General features: G+C 45.3%; 1 protein-coding gene across 2 annotated transcripts in view; it reads left to right on the forward strand.

The window, feature by feature from the left end:
- The first annotated feature begins 917 nt into the window (after positions 1–917).
- Positions 918–21,288, forward strand: part of LOC115161164 (follistatin-related protein 1) — a 43,526-nt gene continuing 23,155 nt past the window's right edge. The window contains exons 1-2 of one of the 2 annotated variants that reach the window (XM_029711941.1): positions 918–1,272; positions 1,390–1,446. In XM_029711941.1, coding sequence (XP_029567801.1) covers positions 1,390–1,446 — 57 coding nt within the window. In that variant the 5' untranslated portion in view covers positions 918–1,272. The remainder of the gene's footprint in view (positions 1,273–1,389; positions 1,447–21,288) is intronic. The other variant, XM_029711940.1, reaches the window with a different exon arrangement.

The raw sequence follows: 21,288 nt of genomic DNA on the forward strand, positions 1-21,288 counted from the left end.
AAATGGCGGGTATGTGTATTGCCTGCTGTTGTTTTCTGAGCGCCGTACTCAGATTATTGCAAAGTGTGCTTTCCCCATGAAGCTTTTTTTAAATCTGTCACAGCGGTTGCATTAAGGAGATGTTTATCTATAATTCTTTGAATAACAGTTTAATATTTGATCAATGTTTATGATGAGTATTTCTATAAATTGATGTGCTCATTCACCGGGAGTTTTGGAAGGAAAAACATTTCTGAACATTACGGGCCAATGTAAAATGGAGTTTTTGGATATAAATATGAACTTTATCGAGCAAAACATACATGTATTGTGTAACATGAAGTCCTATGAGTGCCATCTGATGAAGATCATCAAAGGTTAGTGCTTAATTTTAGCTGTATTTCTGGTTTTTGTGACACCTCTCCTTGGTTGGAAAATGGCTGTGTGGCTTTTATTTTTTAGGCGCTGTCCTAACATAGTCTAATGTTTTGTTTTCGTCGTAAAGCCTTTTTGAAATCGGACAATGTGGTTGGATTAACGAGAATCTTATCTATAAAATTGTGTATAATACTTGTATGTGTGAGAAATTTGAATTATGAGATTTTTGTCGTTCTGAATTTGGCGCCCTGCTTCACTGGCTGTTGAATAGTATGTCCCACGGGTTGGACGGTCACGTCCCACATACCCAAGAGAGGTTTTAAGTAAACTGTTTTAGGTAACCATACCAAACATAACATGTCATAGTAATTTCAGGGGGAAAGATTTTTTGTTTTGTTTATTATGTTACGTCTAGTCTATGAGACCAGGCTGCAGTTATACGTGCTGCAAACATTTTGTAATGTCTGCACAGCTATTTGCTCATCCGACAAACCACAAACGGACAATAACCCGCAACCATAAACCAGATAGGTCTAACTGTGAGCAAGTTCTCTCCTGTTCTCAAAAAAGTAATGTACAGTAGTACAGTGTAATGATGCGAATCCAGGTTTTAGAACATATGAACAAACTGCCACATTCTCCTATTGCCATTACTGTCAACAGGGGTGAATTATTCGGGACCGCAAAATATGCCTGGTCCCCTTTGGACCTTGGATTAGGAATGTTCTGTCGGTAAATGTTCCAGGGCTCAGGACATTTATTTTCATTGGTCACGTCATAGCGGGGAGAGACTGTAGACTACGAATTCCTCAGCGCTCCTGAAATCCCAGACCTCTCTCTCGCCTCTGTTACCGGCACACATTCATCGAACTCCTCCTCGCAGCAGACGCCTGAACGAAGCCGCTTTCCAGAAGGGTATAGAATAATTGTCATAAAAATAGATTAAATATTGCTCTTTATTCCTTGATTATTTAACCATTTTACTTGACATTAACCTATAACAGGATTTTATTTTCCTTTCTCTCTTCCCAGATGTTGCGAAATGTCCCCTTCCTTGTACTGCTGGCCGTAGCGCTCTGTCAAACCGAGGTAAAAGTTGGACTTCAGATTGTTTTGTTAACTTGTGATCAATGCAAAATTTTATATAATATTACGATTGTCATAAGTTAGGCTACTCCGATATTAAACAGGAAAGGTTATGTTCCCTTTACGGCATTATGGTTTGGTGCGTTTATGCTATTCTGTCACATGACGGCACAGCTGAAGCACTTAAAATGTAGGCTAGTCTAGTTATGTTTGTGATAAACGCAATACTAATAGTCTTTATAGATGTATTTTAGATACTTTTGGTGCTGTAGTGTATGTGGATACCCCTTCAAATTAGTGGATTCTGTTATTTCATCCACACCCGTTGCTGACAGGTTAATACAATCACGCACACAGCCATGCAATCTCAACAGACAAACATTGGCAGTAGAATGGCCTTACTGAAGATCTCAGTGACTTTCAAAGTGGCACTGTCATAGGATGGCACCTTTCCAGCACGACAGTTCGTCAAATGTCTGCCCTGCTATAGCTGCCCTGGTCAACTGTATGTGCTGTTATTGTGAAGTGGAAACATCTAGGAACAATAACTGCTCAGCCGCAAAGTGGTAGTCCACACAAGCTCACAGAATGGGACTGCCGATGGCTCTAGTGTGTACAAATAATTTGTCCTCGGTTGTGATACTCACTACCGAGTTCCAAACTGCCTCTGGAAGCAAATTCAGCACAATAACTGTTCGTCGGGAGCTTCATGAAATGGAGCCTAAGATCACCATGTGCAATGCCAAGCGTCGGCTGGAGTGCTGTAAAGCTCGCCACCATTGGACTCTGGAGCAGTAGAAACGCGTTCTCTGGAGTAATGAATCATGCATCACCACCTCGTAGTCCGACAGACAAATCTGGGTTTGAGAACTAATGTATAGTGCCAACTGTAAAGTTTGGTGGAGGAGGAATAATGGTGTAGGCCCATTAGTTCCAGTGAAAGGAAATCTTAACTCTACAGCATACAATTACATTCTAGACAATTCTGTGCTTCCAACTTGGTGGCAACAATTTGGGGAAGGCCCTTTCCTGTTTCAGCATGACAATGCCCCCGTGCACAAAGCGAGGACTATAAAGAAATGGTTTGTCGAGATCGGTGTGGAAGAACTTGCCTGGCCTGCACATAGCCCTGACCTCAACCCCCATCGAACACCTTTGGGATGAATTGGAATGCCGAATGCGAGCCAGGCCTAATCGCCCAACATCAGTGCCCGACCTTACTAATACTCTTGTGGCTGAATGGATCAAGTCCCCGCAGCGATGTTCCAACATCTAGTAGAAAACCTTCCCAGAAGAGTGGAGGCTGTTATAGCCGCAAAGGGGGGACCAACTCCATATTAATGCCATTGATTTTGGAATGAGATGTTCGACAAGCAGGTGTCAATACTTTTGGTCATGCAGTGTATATTCTTCATGATTATCCAAAGGTTTTTTTTTTAATGGGAGAATAAAACGGGGCATTATCCAAGGCACATTGCTCATTATGAGACTTAATTAGGGAGACAATTAGTCCTAGCCAGTTCAATTAAACTACTACAGGGACCATTACATTTTAATTGCAAGAACGTCTTCCAAATCCGTTTGTAGATTATGATGCCCACACAGCACATTATTTTATCATCATGATTTGTAGGCCAACTAAAACAAGCACAGATATTTATCTTTGATGATGTAGTTTAGCTATGTTCTTGTCTTCTATACCCGTGAATTTCCCCTCAGTGTTTGTTAAGTTGATGAAGTGATAGTGTTGCATGTAGATGAGGATGCTCATTGTTTTCTTTGTCGCCATGGGTAACAAGCAGAGTTAATAGACAGCTGGGATAACTATAGGTAGGTGTGTGTGTGTGTGTGTGATAACGCTCTCCTGGGTGGGTCTCACACATTGTGGTGCTGAAGTAAAGTGATGGGAGATGAGGTGTCTTGAAACTGCACACTGTTAGTACTGTCACACACTGGCATGCTCACACACACACAACACAAACACACACCAGGTGTATGGGTCAGCACCGTACCTCATTTGGCAGCTGTTGAGCACCTGGTTTGATGTCATGTATTTGGGACGTTCTCATGTTGACCTGCTTTAAGTGGGTCTAGATGTCACGTGTGAGTTATGTATTTGTCAGTTGCTGTGTGAAGTAGGGCTAGGATTGGGTTGCATGTCATTGCAGATTGGGGTTAGATTGTGGAAAACACGTTGGAATTCTAAAGATTTTCAGGTGTTAGGCTACTTTGGAATTTATTTGCTTTTCAGGATTACCCTAGTGTTTGGAGTGAGATTATGGGTCATGGTTTGGAAGGGGTTTGTTTTGGAGGTGAGGTTTTTCAGGGTTGTAGCACTCTGTCTAGATGTTGGAGGTATACTGCAGGGTTAACTAAGTGAGCCTCTACTCTACATTGTCCTTACATGTCCATACAGTCATCATCACTATCAGTACCACTGTCTGCCACATTACTCACAGTGGAAACTCTACCTCCAGGCCCTCTGCTGACCTTCTAGTGCTGACCCTGTCATTGCCTGCTGAAATATGGGCTTTGAGTGTGTCTTTATTGGATGTGTGACCTCTCTCATTGGTGAGCTCTCTCATTGGTGTGCTCTCTCATTGGTGTGCTCTCTCATTGGTGTGCTCTCTCATTGGTGAGCTCTCTCATTGGTGAGCTCTCTCATTGGTGTGCTCTCTCATTGGTGAGCTCTGGCATTGAGAAGACTGAGTACAAGCCAGTGTGTAGAATGTGGCTGTGGAGTATGCGTGGGAGGCATTATAAAGACATCTATTGTTTAAAGGTAATTGCCCTGGTAATATGCAGCCTGTTGACAGACCAAGTTGGAATGTTAGGGTGGGCCGCTAGTACACTGTTTTAAGGCAGTCTAGGGGATTGTTTAGTTATACAGTGTATTGGTATGGTGGTCTTCAGTGATCATTTCAAGTCTCAATCCCTATTGTGTACTTAGTGTAGCAGCATAGCAGCAGATACTGTACCTCAGGGTGTATGTGTGTGTGTGTGTGTGTGTATGTATGTTTGTGTGTGTGAGTGCTGTTTGATGGCTTTTTATATTGCTGGCATGAGAATGCTAAGTTATTCAAATGTAGACGCGGACTCTAGATTTATTATGAAGGAGAGAATGCCCAGGTGCTTTCTGAGGCGAGACATTGCTGTGTTTGCAGATAAAAGGCTCAGAGAGAGTTCTGAGCTCCCAGCTATTCTCTGTGTCTGTGTGGAGACTGAGGAGAGATATGCATCTGGTACATAAGATGTTGACATATCCCCCCAAACGTTGACAGTGAGATGCCAAGGCTGTGTGGAAACACACACACACAACCACACACAAACATACATACACACACACACACACACACACACACACACACACACACACAACCATACACACACACACACAACCACACGCACGCACACATGCACACATGCACACATACACACACACACACACACACACACACACACACACACACACACAACTGTGGATAGATACAGTGGATAGATACGCTCCACTCACACACAGTGGATAGATACGCTCCACTCACACACAGTGGATAGATACGCTCCACTCACACACAGTGGATAGATACGCTCCACTCACACACAGTGGATAGATACGCTCCACTCACACACAGTGGATAGATACGCTCCACTCACACACAGTGGATAGATACGCTCTGTCTTAAATGAGATATAGATGAGGACGAAGGGTCAAAACGTTAGAATACTGACGGTTTGCAATTAGTTTTACACTTGTTCTACAGTATAAACAAATACAAATTATTGCGTCTACACTTTTAACTATTGTTTGTAGAATCACAACCCTAATGTTGGTGAGTAACATTTTTAGCAATGTACAAAACTACATTTAGCAGACTACGTTAGAGCCCTAGTAGAGTCGCTGCCTCCCAGGCTGAGGTATATTAGCTGACTAGAGCTGACAGTGACAGAATCGCTGCCTCCCAGGCTGAGGTATATTAGCTGACTAGAGCTGACAGTGACAGAGTCGCTGCCTCCCAGGCTGAGGTATATTAGCTGAGTAGAGCTGACAGTGACAGAGTCGCTGCCTCCCAGGCTGAGGTATATTAGCTGACTAGAGCTGACAGTGACAGAGTCGCTGCCTCCCAGGCTGAGGTATATTAGCTGAGTAGAGCTGACAGTGACAGAGTCGCTGCCTCCCAGGCTGAGGTATATTAGCTGAGTAGAGCTGACAGTGACAGAGTCGCTGCCTCCCAGGCTGAGGTATATTAGCTGACTAGAGCTGACAGTGACAGAATCGCTGCCTCCCAGGAACCATGCTCTGTAGCTGTTGATGACTGTTCTCTCGTTGGTAGGTGCTGCCTGGCTATAAATACCAAACCCAAGTGGAGTGAATAGAGCAGGACCATGGGGGATTGAACAGCCTGTCCTCTGTCTCTATTAGTCAGGACTGTTCTAATTTTTCTAGCTCTAGACACACACACACACACACACACACACAGAGAGAGACAGCGAGAGAGGAGAGAGAGCATAGATGTCATGCGTCGCTGTCTTCTATGATTGTTTTATAACACCATCCTCTCTTTTCTGTATCTAACAATGTTAGCTCCATCTCTCGTCATCTTGTGTGTGTGTGTGTGTGTTTATTTGTGTGTGTGTCAGGGGAAAGGACCAGGCACAGAGATAGCACTTGGCAGCAGGCCCAAACATCAGGCCCAAATTGGCAGGCAGTTAATACCAAGCAGATCCCTGGGGGACACACACACAGCCTAATTTCAGTGCAGCTTCAATACGAAACGGTTTATGACTCACAGTAATTGAATGTGGACAATAGGTCATGGTTGTTTATGCCAGATGAAATGTCACGGACATATTCAACTCTTGAATTTACAACTTGATGATAAATGTGTTCTCCAACAATCATCTGAACATTCCACTCCCTAAAATGGCTGTCCATTCTAAGCATTCCATCATATATTGTAGAGGTCTGCAAACAGGCACACTTCCTTCTCCAAACACAGTTCCAGCCATTAGCCCTGACTATGAAGTATCCTTTAAATGCCAGGATGTCATACTCATTTCAGCTTTTCATCTAGTAGAATTCGCTGCGGAAGAGAATCGTCTTTTCGCACCCACGCTGAGGCATGAGAGCCTGACGAACCAGCGGATGCAGGGGAGCCCAGAGATCTGTTTCAGGCATGAGACCTGACGTCATTCCCACCGGAAAAAAAAAAAATCCCTGATGCTTCCCTTGGGTGAGGTGTCATTCTATAGCTCTGGGAGTCGGGAAGCAAGTTCAGGGAGTGAGTGTTTTAATAAATAAACAGAACATAATACAAAACAAGAAATACAGACATGAAACAGAAACAATAACACCTGGGGAAGGATCCAAAGGGAGTGAGAGATAGGGAAGGTAATCAGGGAAGTGATGGAGTCCAGGCGAGTCTGATGACACACAGGTGCACGTAACAATGGTGATAGGTTATTTCCCTCTCTCTTTTTCACTTTAACTCCCCTCTTGTCCTCCCTCCCCTTCTTTCCTCCCTCCCCTGCTGGAGCTTAATAAGAAACGTGTGTCTGAGAGCTATGAGGGGACCGTCTTCTCTCTGAGCGTTTGATTGGGAGGGGGAGTATAGGCATGATGTCATCAATGGTGAGATGCAGAGCATCTGTGAGCCATTAGTTTAAAACTCCACTTACACACTTCTATAGAGGGGTGCATGTGTATGGGCATTGGTCTGTTCATTCATAGTAGCATGGATTAACACTAATCTCACTGACCTTTCATTATGGTTGTTGTTAGAAATACTGTGGTCACAAAGGTAGCTACATATTCAGCTGCAGGTGAAAAGAGAGGGAGCAGATGAAGTGATAGGAGTAAGGGATGGGTTTCATCCTTGCCTTTAATTGGCTACCTTGTGGGGCATTATCAGTCAATGCATTGCGTCGCCATGTTAGCGTGCTTGTTTACTATCTCTAAATCAATGTTCAAAATGCTAATGAGTGCAGTGGTACACTCTGGGAAGGGACGAATGGTGGTTGTAAAGTGACCCCTCAGCAGGAAGCATCGATCCAGCTGCTGACTCAGTGGATCATCACACACACACGTACACGCACGCATTCCCACGCACGCACACACACACACACTGTGTGTGTGTGTGTGTGTGTAATGAGTTCTCCTTTGACAGATTTAGCCCGGTGCTAAGGATGTGAAGGGGACTCTTATCGGCAGTAGAAAATGAAAGAGGGATTTTCAGAGAAAGGCAGGAAAGAACAGAGCTCCTTTTAACTCCAATCTGCTTCAGCATGGGGTCAATAAACCTGCGGTAGAAGTAAAATGGAGTTCAGACCTCCATCCCGCTCCTCCACCCCATCCCCCTTTTTCTTCCAGTCTCTGACTCATTTTCTGCAGCTCAATTCCTATCACTTCTCCCTCTCTCGGTCTCTGTCTTCTCCTTCTTCCATCCCCCCTTTTCTTGCTATCTCTGACTCTCACTACCCCTTTTCCCTCATTCTCCACTCTCCTTCTCTTCTTTCTCTATCACTCAGTGACTCTCTCTCTTCCCTTCTCTCTCTCTCCTCCAGGCAGCATTGCATAGCTGGCCTCAATTCACAGGGACATCTCACCCAGCCCTACATTTAAACAAGGAGAAGGATAGTCAGAAAGCAAGTTGGTGAGGACAGGGAAATAAGACGTGAGAGAAAGAAATAGGAAAGGGAGGTATACATGAGAGTGACAGATATTTTTTTTTAGATAAGCTGGATGTCTGTCTTTCTTGGAACACCTGTTATTTTCCCAGAATACACCTCTACCACCTGTAAAGAGAGAGAGAGAAAAGGATATAGAGAGTATGAGAGATCACTGACTCATCAAGGTCCAGGCAAGAAGCAACTCTAAAGGGAATTATCAATATTTCCAGTCACAATTTTCATTTATACCTCATAATGACTTCCATCATATTAATAAAATGAAGCCTGGTTTGTTATATAGCTAGTGTAAACCTATAGGAGCTCCTATCTAGCTATGGTTCAGCTAAACAGTTTGTCTAGCTAGCTTTAAAATTTGAGATTCTTCAAAGTAGCCACCCTTTGCCTTGATGAGAGCTTTGCACACTCTTGGCATTCTCTCAACCAGCTTCATGAGGTAGTCACCTGGAATGCATTTCAACTAACAGGTGTGCCTTGTTAAAAGTTAATTTGTGGAATTTCTTTCCTTAATGCGTTTGAGCCAATCAGTTGTGTTGTGACAAGGTAGGGGTGGTATACAGAAGATAGCCCTATTTGGTAAAATACCAAGTCCATATTATGGAAAGAACAGCTCAAATAAGCAAAGAGAAATGACAGTCCATCATTACTTTAAGACATAAAGGTCATTCACTCTGGAAAATTTCAGAACTTTGAAATTTCTTCAAGTGAATTTGCAAAAACCATCAAGCGCTATGATAAATCTGGCTCTCATGAGGGCCGCCACAGGAAAGGAATGCCCAGAGTTACCTCTGCTGCAGAGGATAAGTTCATTAGAGTTACCAGCCTCAGAAATTGCAGCCCAAATAAATGCTTTGCAGAGTTCAAGTAACAGACACATCTCAACATCAACTGTTGAGAGGAGACTGCGGCCTTCATGGTCAAATTGCTGCAAAGAAACCAATAATGAAGGACACCAATAGGAAGAAGAGACTTGCAGTGGACTTGCATCTGTTCTTTGGTCTGATGAGTCCCAATTTTAGATTTTTGGTTCCATCCGCCATGTCTTTGTGAGATGCAGAGTAGGTGAATGGATTATCTCCGCATGTGTGGTCCGCATGTGTGAAGCATGGAGGAGGACTGTGATGTTGTGTGGGTGCTTTACTAGCGACACTCAGTGATTTATTTAGAATTCAAGGCACACTGAACCAGCATGTCTACCACAGCATTCTGCAGAGATACGCCATTTCCATCTGATTTAAGCTTGGTGGGAAAATAATTTGTTTTTCAACAGGACAATGACACAACACACCTCCAGGCTGTGTAAGGGCTATTTGACCAAGAAGGAGGGTGATGGAGTGCTGCATCAGATGACCTGGCCTCCTCAATCACCCAACCTCAACCCAGTTGAGATGGTTTGAGATGAGTTGGACCACAGAGTGAAGGAAAAGCAGCCAACAAGTGCTCATCATATGTGGGAACTCCTTCAAGACTGTTGGAAAAGCATTCCAGGTGAAGTTGGTTGAGAGAATGGCAAGAGTGTGCAAAGCTGTCATCAAGGGCAAGGTTGGCTCTTTGAAGAATCTCAAATATATTTGTTTAACACTTTTTTGGTTACCACATGATTCCATGTGTGTTATTTTATATTTTTGATCTCTTCACTATTATTCTAATTTACATAAGTTTTCATAAGAGTCAATACTTTGTAGAAACACATTTGGCAGTGATTACAGCTGTGAGTCTTTCTGGGTAAGTCTCTAAGAGCTTTCCACACCTGGATTCTGCAACATTTGGCCATTTTATTATTTTCAAAATTCTTCAAGCTCTGTCAAATTGTTTGTTGATCATTGCTAGACAACCATGTTCAGGTATTGCCATATATTTTCAATAGATTTAAGTCAAAACTGTAACTAAGCCGCTCTGGAACATTCTGTGTTCTTGGTATCCTACTCCAGTTTACATTTGGCCTTGTGTTTTAGGTTATTGTCCTGCTGAAAGGTGAATTAATCTTCCAGTGTCTGGTGGAAAGCTGACTGAACCAGGTTTTCTGCTAGGATTTTGCCTGTGCTTAGCTTAGCTCCATTTAGTTTATTTTCATCCTGAAAAACTCCCCATTCCTTAACAATTACAAGCATAACCATAATACCACTATGCTTGAAAATATGGAGAAAAAGGGGGATACCTAGTCAGTTGTACAACTGAATACATTCAACTGAAATGCATCTTCCGCATTAAACCCAACCCCTCTGAATCAGAGAGGTGCGGGGGCTGCCTTAATCGACATCTTCATCGCCTGGGGAACAGTGGGTTTGCTAACCGCCTTGCTAAGAGGCAGAATGACAGATTTGTACCTTGTCAGCTTGGGGATTCGATCCAGCAACCTTTTAGTTACTCACCCTATGCTCTAACCACTAAGCTACCCCATAGTGGTACTCAGTAATGTGTTGTATTGGATTTTTCCAATTGAGGACATCTCCTTTGTCTTGATCATGTTGAGGGAGAGGTTGTTGTCCTGGCACCACACTGCCAGGTCTCTGACCTCCTCCCTATACGCTGTCTCATTGTTGTCGGTGATCAGGCCTACCACTGTTGTGTCATCGGCAAGGATTTTTTGTATTGAGGACAAAAAGTGAATTGCTTTGCCACATTTTTTGCAGTGCTACTTTAGTGCATTTATACAAACAGGATGAATGTTTTAGAATATTTTTATTCTGTACAGGCTTCCTTCTTTTCACTCTGTAAATGAGGTTAGTATTGTGGAGTAACTACAATGTTGCTGATCCGTCTGGAGTTTTCTCCTATCACAGCCATTTAACTCTGTAACTGTTTTAAAGTCACCGTTGGCCTCACTGTGAAATCCCTCAGCACTTCACTTTCTCTCCTTCAACTGAGTTAGGAAGGACGCCTGTGTCTTTGTAGTGACTGGGTGTATTGATTTACAATCCAAAGTGTGATTAATAATGTCACAATGCTCAAAGTGATATTCAATGTCTACTTTTTATTAGTACCCATCTACCAGTAGGTACCATTCTTTGTGAGGCATTGGAAAATATCCCTGCTCTTTGTGGTTGAATCTGTGTTTGAAATACACTGCTCGAATGAGGGACCTTACAGATAATTGTATGTGTGGGGTACATATCTACCTCAATTACCTTGTACCCTTAAATCAAATCAAATGTTATTAGTCACATGAGCCAAATACAACAGCTGTAGACCTTACAGTGAAATGCTTACTTACGAGCCCCTAAACGACAGTGCAGTTTAACAAATATGGATAGGAATAAGAGATAAAAGTAACAAGTAATTAAAGAGCAGCAGTAAAAAATAACAATATATACAGGGGGGTGCCGGTACAGAGTCACAGTGCGGGGGCACAGGTTGGTTAAGGTAGTATGTACATGTAGGTAGAGTTAATTAAAGTGACTATGCATAGATGACAACAGAGAGTGGCAGTGGTGTGGAGAAGGGGGGGCAATGTGAATAGTCTGGGTAGCTATTTGACTAGATGTTCAGGAGTCTTATGGCTTGAGGGTAGAAGCTGTTTAGAAGCCTCTTAGACCTAGACTTGGCACTCCGGCACCGCTTGCCGTGTGGTAGCAGAGAGAACAGTGACTAGGGTGGCTGGAGTCTTTGACAATTTATAGGGCCTTCCTCTGACACTGCCTGGTATAGAGGTCATGTGTGGCAGGAAGCTTGGCCCCAGTGATGTACTGGGCTGTTCGCACTACCCTCTGTAGTGCCTTGCGGTCGGAGGCCGAGCAGTTGCCATACCAGGCAGTGATGCCACCAGTCAGGATGCTCTCAGTATGTATCATTATTTAAGTGACCAGTGTTAAATGACTATGTACAAATGACAGCAGTCTCTAAGGTGCAGGGTAGAATACCCGTTGGTAGCTGGTTAGTAACAGTGACTAAGGTTCAGGGTAGGGTTATGGGTGGAGGCCGGTTAGTGGTTACTATTTAACAGTCTGATGGCCAGGAGATAGAAGCTGTTTTTCAGTCTCTCGGTCAAAGCCTTGATGCATCTGTACTGTCTCCGCCTTCTGGATGATAGTGGAGTGAACAGGCTGTGGCTCGGGTGGCAGAGGTCCTTGATGATCTTCTTGGCCTTCCTGTGACACTGGGTGCTGCAGACGACCTGGAGGGCAGGCAGTTTGCTCCCGGGGATGTGTTGGGCTGATGACACCACCCACTCGAGAGCCCTGCAGTTGCAGGTGGTGCAGTTGCCGTACCAGGTGGTGATAAAGCCCAAAAGGTGCATATGAGGGGCAAAGACACATTTCTCCAGCCTCCAAATTTCTTCACCACACTGTCTGTGTGAAGGGACCATTTCAGGTTGTCAGTGATGTGCACACCGAGGAACTTCACTGTGGTAGATGAAGGAACCAATCTATATTTTCAGACTGTCAGAGTATTTATCTGGTCAATATGGCAGTGTATTATCTCTGTTGTTTGTAACAGTGTGTTATATGTGGACATATGATTGTATTATAAATTGTATTTTAATGTTTAAGAACTCTTGGAAGGTGAGACCAAATGAGGACTAAAAGAGATCCTAATAATCATTCCATTGTGTCTCTGTCAATGTTGATGTGGGCGTGCTTTCTCTGCTGTCTCCAGTAGTCCACAATCAGTTCCTTCATTTACATTTAAGTCATTTAGCAGACGCTCTTATCCAGAGCGACTTACAAATTGGTGCATTCACCTTATGATATCCAGTGGAACAACCACTTTACAATAGTGCATCTAAATCTTTTAAGGGGGGGGGGGGTTAGAAGGATTACTTTATCCTATCCCAGGTATTCCTTAAAGAGGTGGGGTTTCAGGTGTCTCCGGAAGGTGGTGATTGACTCCGCTGTCCTGGCGTCGTGAGGGAGCTTGTTCCACCATTGGGGTGCCAGAGCAGCGAACAGTTTTGACTGGGCTGAGCGGGAACCGTGCTTCCTCAGAGGTAGGGGGGCCAGCAGGCCAGAGGTGGATGAACGCAGTGCCCTTGTTTGGGTGTAGGGCCTGATCAGAGCCTGAAGGTATGGAGGTGCCGTTCCCCTCACAGCTCCGTAGACAAGCACCATGGTCTTGTAGCGGATGCGAGCTTCAACTGGAAGCCAGTGGAGAGAGCGGAGGAGCGGGGTGACGTGAGAGAACTTGGGAAGGTTGAACACCAGACGGGCTGCGGCGTTCTGGATAAGTTGTAGGGGTTTAATGGCACAGGCAGGGAGCCCAGCCAACAGCGAGTTGCAGTAATCCAGACGGGAGATGACAAGGGCCTGGATTAGGACCTGCGTCGCTTCCTGTGTGAGGCAGGGTCGTACTCTGCGAATGTTGTAGAGCATGAACCTACAGGATCGGGTCACCGCCTTGATGTTAGTGGAGAATGACAGGGTGTTGTCCAGGATCACGCCAAGGTTCTTAGCACTCTGGGAGGAGGACACAAGGGAGTTGTCAACCGTGATGGCGAGATCATGGAACGGGCAGTCCTTCCCCGGGAGGAAGAGCAGCTCCGTCTTGCCGAGGTTCAGCTTGAGGTGGTGATCCGTCATCCACACTGATATGTCTGCCAGACATGCAGAGATGCGATTCGCCGCCTGGTTATCAGAAGGGGGAAAGGAGAAGATTAATTGTGTGTTGTCTGCATAGCAATGATAGGAGAGACCATGTGAGGATATGACAGAGCCAAGTGACTTGGTGTATAGCGAGAATAGGAGAGGGCCTAGAACAGAGCCCTGGGGGACACCAGTGGTGAGAGCGCGTGGTGCGGAGACAGATTCTCGCCACGCCACCTGGTAGGAGCGACCTGTCAGGTAGGACGCAATCCAAGCGTGGGCCGCGCCGGAGATGCCCAACTCGGAGAGGGTGGAGAGGAGGATCTGATGGTTCACAGTATCAAAGGCAGCAGATAGGTCTAGAAGGATGAGAGCAGAGGAGAGAGAGTTAGCTTTAGCAGTGCGGAGAGCCTCCGTGACACAGAGAAGAGCAGTCTCAGTTGAATGCCCAGTCTTGAAACCTGACTGATTAGGATCAAGAAGGTAATTCTGAGAGAGATAGCAGGAGAGCTGGCCAAGGACGGCCCGTTCAAGAGTTTTGGAGAGAAAAGAAAGAAGGGATACTGGTCTGTAGTTGTTGACATGGGAGGGATCGAGTGTAGGTTTTTTCAGAAGGGGTGCAACTCTCGCTCTCTTGAAGACGGAAGGGACGTAGCCAGCGTTCAAGATGAGTTGATGAGCGAGGTGAGGTAGGGGAGAAGGTCTCCGGAAATGGTCTGGAGAAGAGGGGGGGGGGGATAGGGTCAAGCGGGCAGGTTGTTGGGCGGCCGGCTGTCACAATTCGCAAGATTTCATCTGGAGTGTGAGCAGGACCAGTGGTGTCGTTTGACTTAACAAACGAGGATCGGATATCGTCAACCTTCTTTTCAAAATGGTTGACGAAGTCATCCGCAGAGAGGGAGGAGGGGGGGGAGGAGGATTCAGGAGGGAGGAGAAGGTAGCAAAGAGCTTCCTAGGGTTAGAGGCAGATGCTTGGAATTTAGAGTGGTAGAAAGTGGCTTTAGCAGCAGAGAGAGAAGAGGAGAATGTAGAGAGGAGGGAGTGAAAGGATGCCAGGTCCGCAGGGAGGCGAGTTTTCCTCCATTTCCGCTCGGCTGCCCGGAGCCCTGTTCTGTGAGCTCGCAGTGAGTCGTCGAGCCACGGAGCAGGAGGGGAGGACCGAGCCGGCCTGGAGGATAGGGGACAGAGAAAATCAAAGGATGCAGAAAGGGAGGAGAGGAGGGTTGAGGAGGCAGAATCAGGAGATAGGTTGGAGAAGGTTTGAGCAGAGGGAAGAGATGATAGGATGGAAGAGAGAGTAGCGGGAGAGAGAGAGCGAAGGTTGGGACGGCGCAATACCATCCGAGTAGGGGCAGAGTGAGAAGTGTTGGATGAGAGCGAGAGGGAAAAGGATACAAGGTAGTGGTCGGAGATTTGGAGGGGAGTTGCAATGAGATTAGTGGAAGAACAGCATCTAGTAAAGATGAGGTCAAGCGTATTGCCTGCCTTGTGAGTAGGGGGGAAGGTGAGAGGGTGAGGTCAAAAGAGGAGAGGAGTGGAAAGGAGGAGGCAGAGAGGAATGAGTCAAAGGTAGACGTGGGGAGGTTAAAGTCACCCAGAACTGTGAGAGGTGAGCCATCCTCAGGAAAGGAACTTATCAAGGCGTCAAGCTCATTGATGAACTCTCCAAGGGAACCTGGAGGGCGATAAATGATAAGGATGTTAAGCTTGAAAGGGCTGGTAACTGTGACAGCATGGAATTCAAATGAGGAGATAGACAGATGGGTCAGGGGAGAAAGAGAGAATGTCCACTTGGGAGAGATGAGGATTCCAGTGCCACCACCCCGCTGGCTCGATGCTCTAGGGGAATGCGAGAATACGTGGGCAGACGAGGAGAGAGCAGTAGGAGTAGCAGTGTTATCTGTGGTAATCCATGTTTCCGTCAGCGCCAGGAAGTCTAGGGACTGGAGGGTAGCATAGGCTGAGATGAACTCAGCCTTGTTGGCCGCATACCGGCAGTTCCAGAGGCTGCCGGAGACCTGGAACTCCACGTGGGTCGTGCGCGCTGGGACCACCAGGTTAGAGTGGCAGCGGCCACGCGGTGTGAAGCGTTTGTATGGCCTGTGCAGAGGGGAGAGAACAGGGATAGACAGACACATAGTTGACAAGCTACAGAAGTGTTGTTTCTTGTATTATTGTCTCTTGTGTCTTTAGAGAACTGTTTCACTTTGATATCCTTTTTCTTCTGTCCTGATTTTCTCTTTCTTTTCTTCTGTTAACTAGATATTCTTTGTTATTCTTCGTTAGCTAGCTAGCTTCTTCCAAAAGAGTCCCTAGCAACTGCTTAGCAACTGGTAAACAATTCAGATAGCTAAGATAACTACAATTGTATGAAAAATAGTAACTTTTTTCAAAAGCCTATCTTCTTTGTTTGTTGCTTGTTTTTTCTCCTATTCAGTCTTGCAGTTTTCTTTTGCTTTTTTCCGAAGTACTTCACTCTAAAAACCATGTAAATTTCAATATTTGTAGGAGCTCAATTTTTCAGCAGCTGCTGCTCAATTTGGAACTCCGGAACATAGTTTGGTTGAGGGAGAAGTTATTTTCCTGGCACCACTGCGTGGCCACGCAGTCATGGGTGAACAGGAAGTACAGGAGAGGGCTGAACACGCACCCCTGTGGGGCCCCCCTGTTGAGAATCAATGTGGCAGAGGTGTTGTTGCCTACCTTCACCACTTGGGGGCAGCCCGTCTTAAAGTCCAAGATCCAGTTGCACAGGGAAGGGTTCAGATCCAGGGCCCTGAACTTAGTGATCAGCTTGGAGGGCACTGTGGTGTTGAAGGCTGAGCTGTAGTTGATGAACAGCATGCTTACATAGGTATTTCTCTTGTCCAGGTGGGATAGGGCATGTGAGATTAAATTACTTACATCAGCCATGGAGTCGAGAGCTGATGTCTGTCTTACTGGAGTGGTACAACTTTCGCCACAAACTCCCAGAAGACACTCTGGCTCTTTCATTGCCATGATAATGAGTAATTTCCCTTCATATAGAGCACTGACAGGTTCTCTCTATCTCTACTTAAGTGAAAGTCTCTCACATTCACTGCTGTATGTGGCAGCCATTAGTTACCATGCCAGCCATGCTTTAGCTCACCTCAAGAGAGGACACGCAGGGGTGTAAACAGGATGTGGCCAGTAGTAAACCTCAACCTCTGGGTGTAACATGACTTCACATCAGTGGAAGAACCCTGCCAACATAATGTTGTGATAGAGGCAGTCTTTGATGGCATGAGCAAAAGTGAGTGTGTGTGAACAGTAGAACTCTACCAACTGTATTGTGTAGAAAAGATATGGTGTCATGCAGAACACACACTAACGGTCTGAAAATCCTAAAAGATTTTGATTTCATTTTATTGGTTTCATTCAATCACTCCATACCTTTTAATTTTTCTGTGCTCTTTATTTCCTTTGTTTCTTTAAATCTCTGCCTCCTCTCCCCTGAAACAAGGGCAGTACACTTGCCAAGTAGTTCACATGAGCAACAGGCCTGCCAAGCACAGCTTCACAGCCCTCTCAGCTACCCCTTCTCGTTCACAATGTTTGTGTGTGTGTTTTCAGGTTTGTTTTTACTTTTCCACTAAACAGGGTTGTTTGTTAGTGTGTGTAACGATGTCCCCTGAGAGTCAGGAAGCAAGTTCAGGGAGTGAGTGATTTCCTCAATAAGCGAAACGTAAAACACAACAATAAACACGAACAACGCAGACATGAAACTGAAACAGAAACAATGACGCCTGGGGAAGGAACCAAAGGGAGTGACATAAACTCAGCAAAAAAAGAAACGTCCCTTTTTCAGGACCCTGTCTTTAAAAGATAATTCATAAAAATCCAAATAACTTCACAGATCTTTATGGTTAAGGGTTTAAACACTGTTTCCCATACTTGTTCAATGAACCATAAACAATTAATGAGCATGCACCTGTGGAACGGTCGTTAAGACACTAACAGCTTACAGATGGTAGGCAATTAAGGTCACAGTTATGAAAACTTAGGACACTAACGAGGCCTTTCTACTGACTCTGAAAAACACCAAAAGAAAGATGCCCAGGGTCCCTGCTCATCTGCGTCAATGTGCCTTAGGCATGCTGCAATTAGGCATGAGGACTGTAGCTGTGGCCAGGGCAATAAATTGCAATGTCCATACTGTGAGATGTTTAAGACAGCACTACAGGGAGACAGGACAGAGAGTTGATCGTCCTCGCAGTGGAAGACCACGTGTAACAACACCTGCACAAGATTGGTACATCCGAACATCACACCTGCGAGACAGGTACAGGATGGCAACAACAACTGCCCGAGTTACACCAGGAACGCACAATCCCTCCATCAGGGGTGATGGTCGGATTCACGTTTATTGTCGAAGGAATGAGCGTTACACCGAGGCCTGTACTCTGGAGCGGGATTGATTTGGAGGTGGAGGGTCCGTCATGGTCTGGGGAGGTGTGTCACAGCATCATCAGACTGAGCTTGTTGTCATTGCAGGCAATCTCAATGCTGTGCGTTACAGGGAAGATATCCTCCTCCCTCATGTGGTACCCTTCCTGCAGGCTCATCCTGACATGACCCTCCAGCATGACAATGCCACCAGCCATACTGCTCGTTATGTGTGTGATTTCCTGCAAGACAGGAATGTCAGTGTTCTGCCATGACCAGCGAAGAGCCTGGATCTCAATCCCATTGAGCACGTCTGGGACCTGTTGGATCGGAGGCTGAGGGCTAGGGCCATTCCCCCCAGAAATGTCCAGGTACTTGCAGGTACCTTGGTGGAAAAGTGGGGTAACATCTCACAGCAAGAACTGGCAAATCTGGCGCAGTCCATGAGGAGGAGATGCACTGCAATACTTAATGCAGCTGGTGGCCACAGCAGATATTGACTGTTACTTTTGATTTTGATCCCCCCTTTGTTCAGGGACACATTATTCAATTTCTGATAGTCACATGTCTGTGGAACTTGTTCAGTTTGTCTCAGTTGTTGAATCTTGTTATGTTCATACAAATATTTACAAGTTTGCTGAAAATAAATGCAGTTGACAGTGAGAGGATGTTTATTTTTGCTGAGTTTATATATAGGGGAGGTAATAAGGTAAGTGAGGGAGTCCAGGTGAGTCTGATGACGCGCAGGTGTGCGTAACGATGGTTACAGGTGTGTGCCACAACGAGCAGCCTGGTGACCTAGAGCGCCGGAGAGAGAGAATACGTAACAGTACTCTCTCCCCGGCGCGTTCGGTTCCAGCCGCAGGACGCCAACCAAAGGGACGATCACGGGAATCAGGAGCGGACTGGTCACCCCTGTTGATGCGCGGGAACCTGACAGACCGGCTGAGGCAGGGGAGCCTGGTAATCCGGCTGAGGCATGAGATCCTGACGAGCCGGTGGAAGCAGGGGAGCCTGGCAATACAGCTGAGGCATGAGAGCCTGACAAACCGGCGGAGACAGGGGAGCCTGTAGCGGCTCCCGGACCTGACATCATTCCCACTGAATCAAAAAAAAACTCCCTGATGCTTCCCTTAGGTGAGACGTCATTCTGTAACGATGTGCGCTGAGAGTCAGGAAGCAAGTTCAGGGAGTGATTTAATCAACAAATGAAACATAAAACATAACACAAACAACGCACCGACATGAAACTGAAAATATAACGCCTGGGGAAGGAACCAAAGGGAGTGACTTACACAGTTGAAGTCGGAAGTTTACATACACTTAGATTGGAGTCATTAAAACTTGTTTTCAACCACTCCACAAATGTCTTGTTAAGAAACAATAGTTTTGGCATGTCGGTTAGGACGTTTACTTTGTGCATGGCAAATGACACATGACAATTATTTACAGACAGATTGTTTCACTTATAATTCACTGGATCACAATTCCAGTGGGTCAATAGTTTACATACACTAAGTTGAGTGTGCCATTAAACAGCTTGGAAAATTCCAGAAAATGTCATGGCTTTAGAAGCTTCTGATAGGCAAATTGACATCATTTGACTCAATTGGATGTGTACCTGTGGATGTATTTCAAGGCCTACATTCAAACTCAGTGCCTCTTTGCTTGACATCATGGAAAAACCAAAAGAAATCAGCCAAGACCTCAGAAAAAAAATTGTAATCCTACGCAAGTCTTGTTCATCCTTGGGAGCAAATGTCCAAAGGTACCACGTTCATCTGTACAAACAATAGTACCAAAGTATAAACACCATGGGACCACGCAGCCATCATACCGCTCAGGAAGGAGACACATTCTGTCTCCTGGAGATGAATGTACTTTGGTGCGAAAAGTGCAAATCAATCCCAGAACAACAGCAAAGGACCTTGTGAAGATGCTGGATGAAACGGGTACAAAAGTATCTATATCCACAGTAAAACGAGTCCTATATCGACATAACCTGAAAGGCCGCTCAGCAAGGAAGAAGCCACTGTTCCAAAACCATCATAAAAAAGCCAGACTATGGTTTGCAACTGCACATGGGGAAAAATATTGTACTTTTTGGAGAAATGTCCTCTGGTCTGATGAAACAACAATGGAACTGTTTTGCCATAATGACCATCGTTATGTTTGGAGGAAAAATAGGGAGGCTTGCAAGCCGAAGAACACCATCCCAACTGTGAAGCACGGGGGTGGCAGCATCATGTTGTGGGGGTGCTTTGCTGCAGGAGGGACTGGTGCACTTCACAAAATAGATGGCATCATGAGTTCTGAAAAAGCGTGTGCGAGCAAGGAGGCCTACACACCAGCTCTGTCAGGGGGAATGGGCCAAAATTCACCCAACTTATTGCGGGAAGCTTGTGGAAGGCTACCCAAAACGTTTGACCCAAGTTAAACAATTTAAAGGCAATGCTACCAAATACTAATTGAGTGTATGTAAACTTCTGACCCACTGGGAATGTGATGAAAGAAATAAAAGCTGAAATAAATCATTTTCTCTTCTATTATTCTGAAATTTCACATTCTTAAAATAAAGTTGTGATCCTAACTGACCTAAGACATAGAATTTTCACTAGGATTAAATTCCAGGAATTGTGAAAAACTGAGTTTAAATGTATTTGGCTAAAGTGTATGTAAACTTCCGACTTCAACTGTATATAGGGAAGGTAATCAGGGAAGGGATGGAGTCCAGGTGAGTCTGATGATACACAGGTGCACGTTACGATGATGGCAGGTGTGCGCCATAACGAGCAGCCTGGTGACCTAGAGGCCGGAGATGGAGCACACGTGAGAGTGTGTATTTTCTTTTCCACCAAACAGGGTTGTTTGTTAGTGTGTATTTGTTTGTGTAGGTGTGTCTTAGCTTTGTTTATTTGTGTTTATTTCTGGGGGGGGGGCTCCAGATGTGGATACACCCTGTTTTAAACACACACACAAGGAATGTGGGGGAACTCCCTGGAGGCTCCTGTGACCTGCCCTCTGTCCAATCAGTTTTCAGGAATCTAATGCCAGGCTACCATGGAGGTCATAAGGGGGTTATACAGCCTATTGTACTGTACTAACTAGAGAGAGAGGAGAAAGGGGGGCATAGAGCAAGAAACCTGGGTGAATGCCATTGCCAACCAGACTACAAATCTGTTCCTTTGGTGGAAAAGCAAACACACACCCACACAGAAAAAACACACTAACACAC

Source organism: Salmo trutta, chromosome 24 (assembly GCF_901001165.1).
Source record: "Salmo trutta chromosome 24, fSalTru1.1, whole genome shotgun sequence".
In the NCBI taxonomy this organism is placed as follows: domain Eukaryota; kingdom Metazoa; phylum Chordata; class Actinopteri; order Salmoniformes; family Salmonidae; genus Salmo; species Salmo trutta.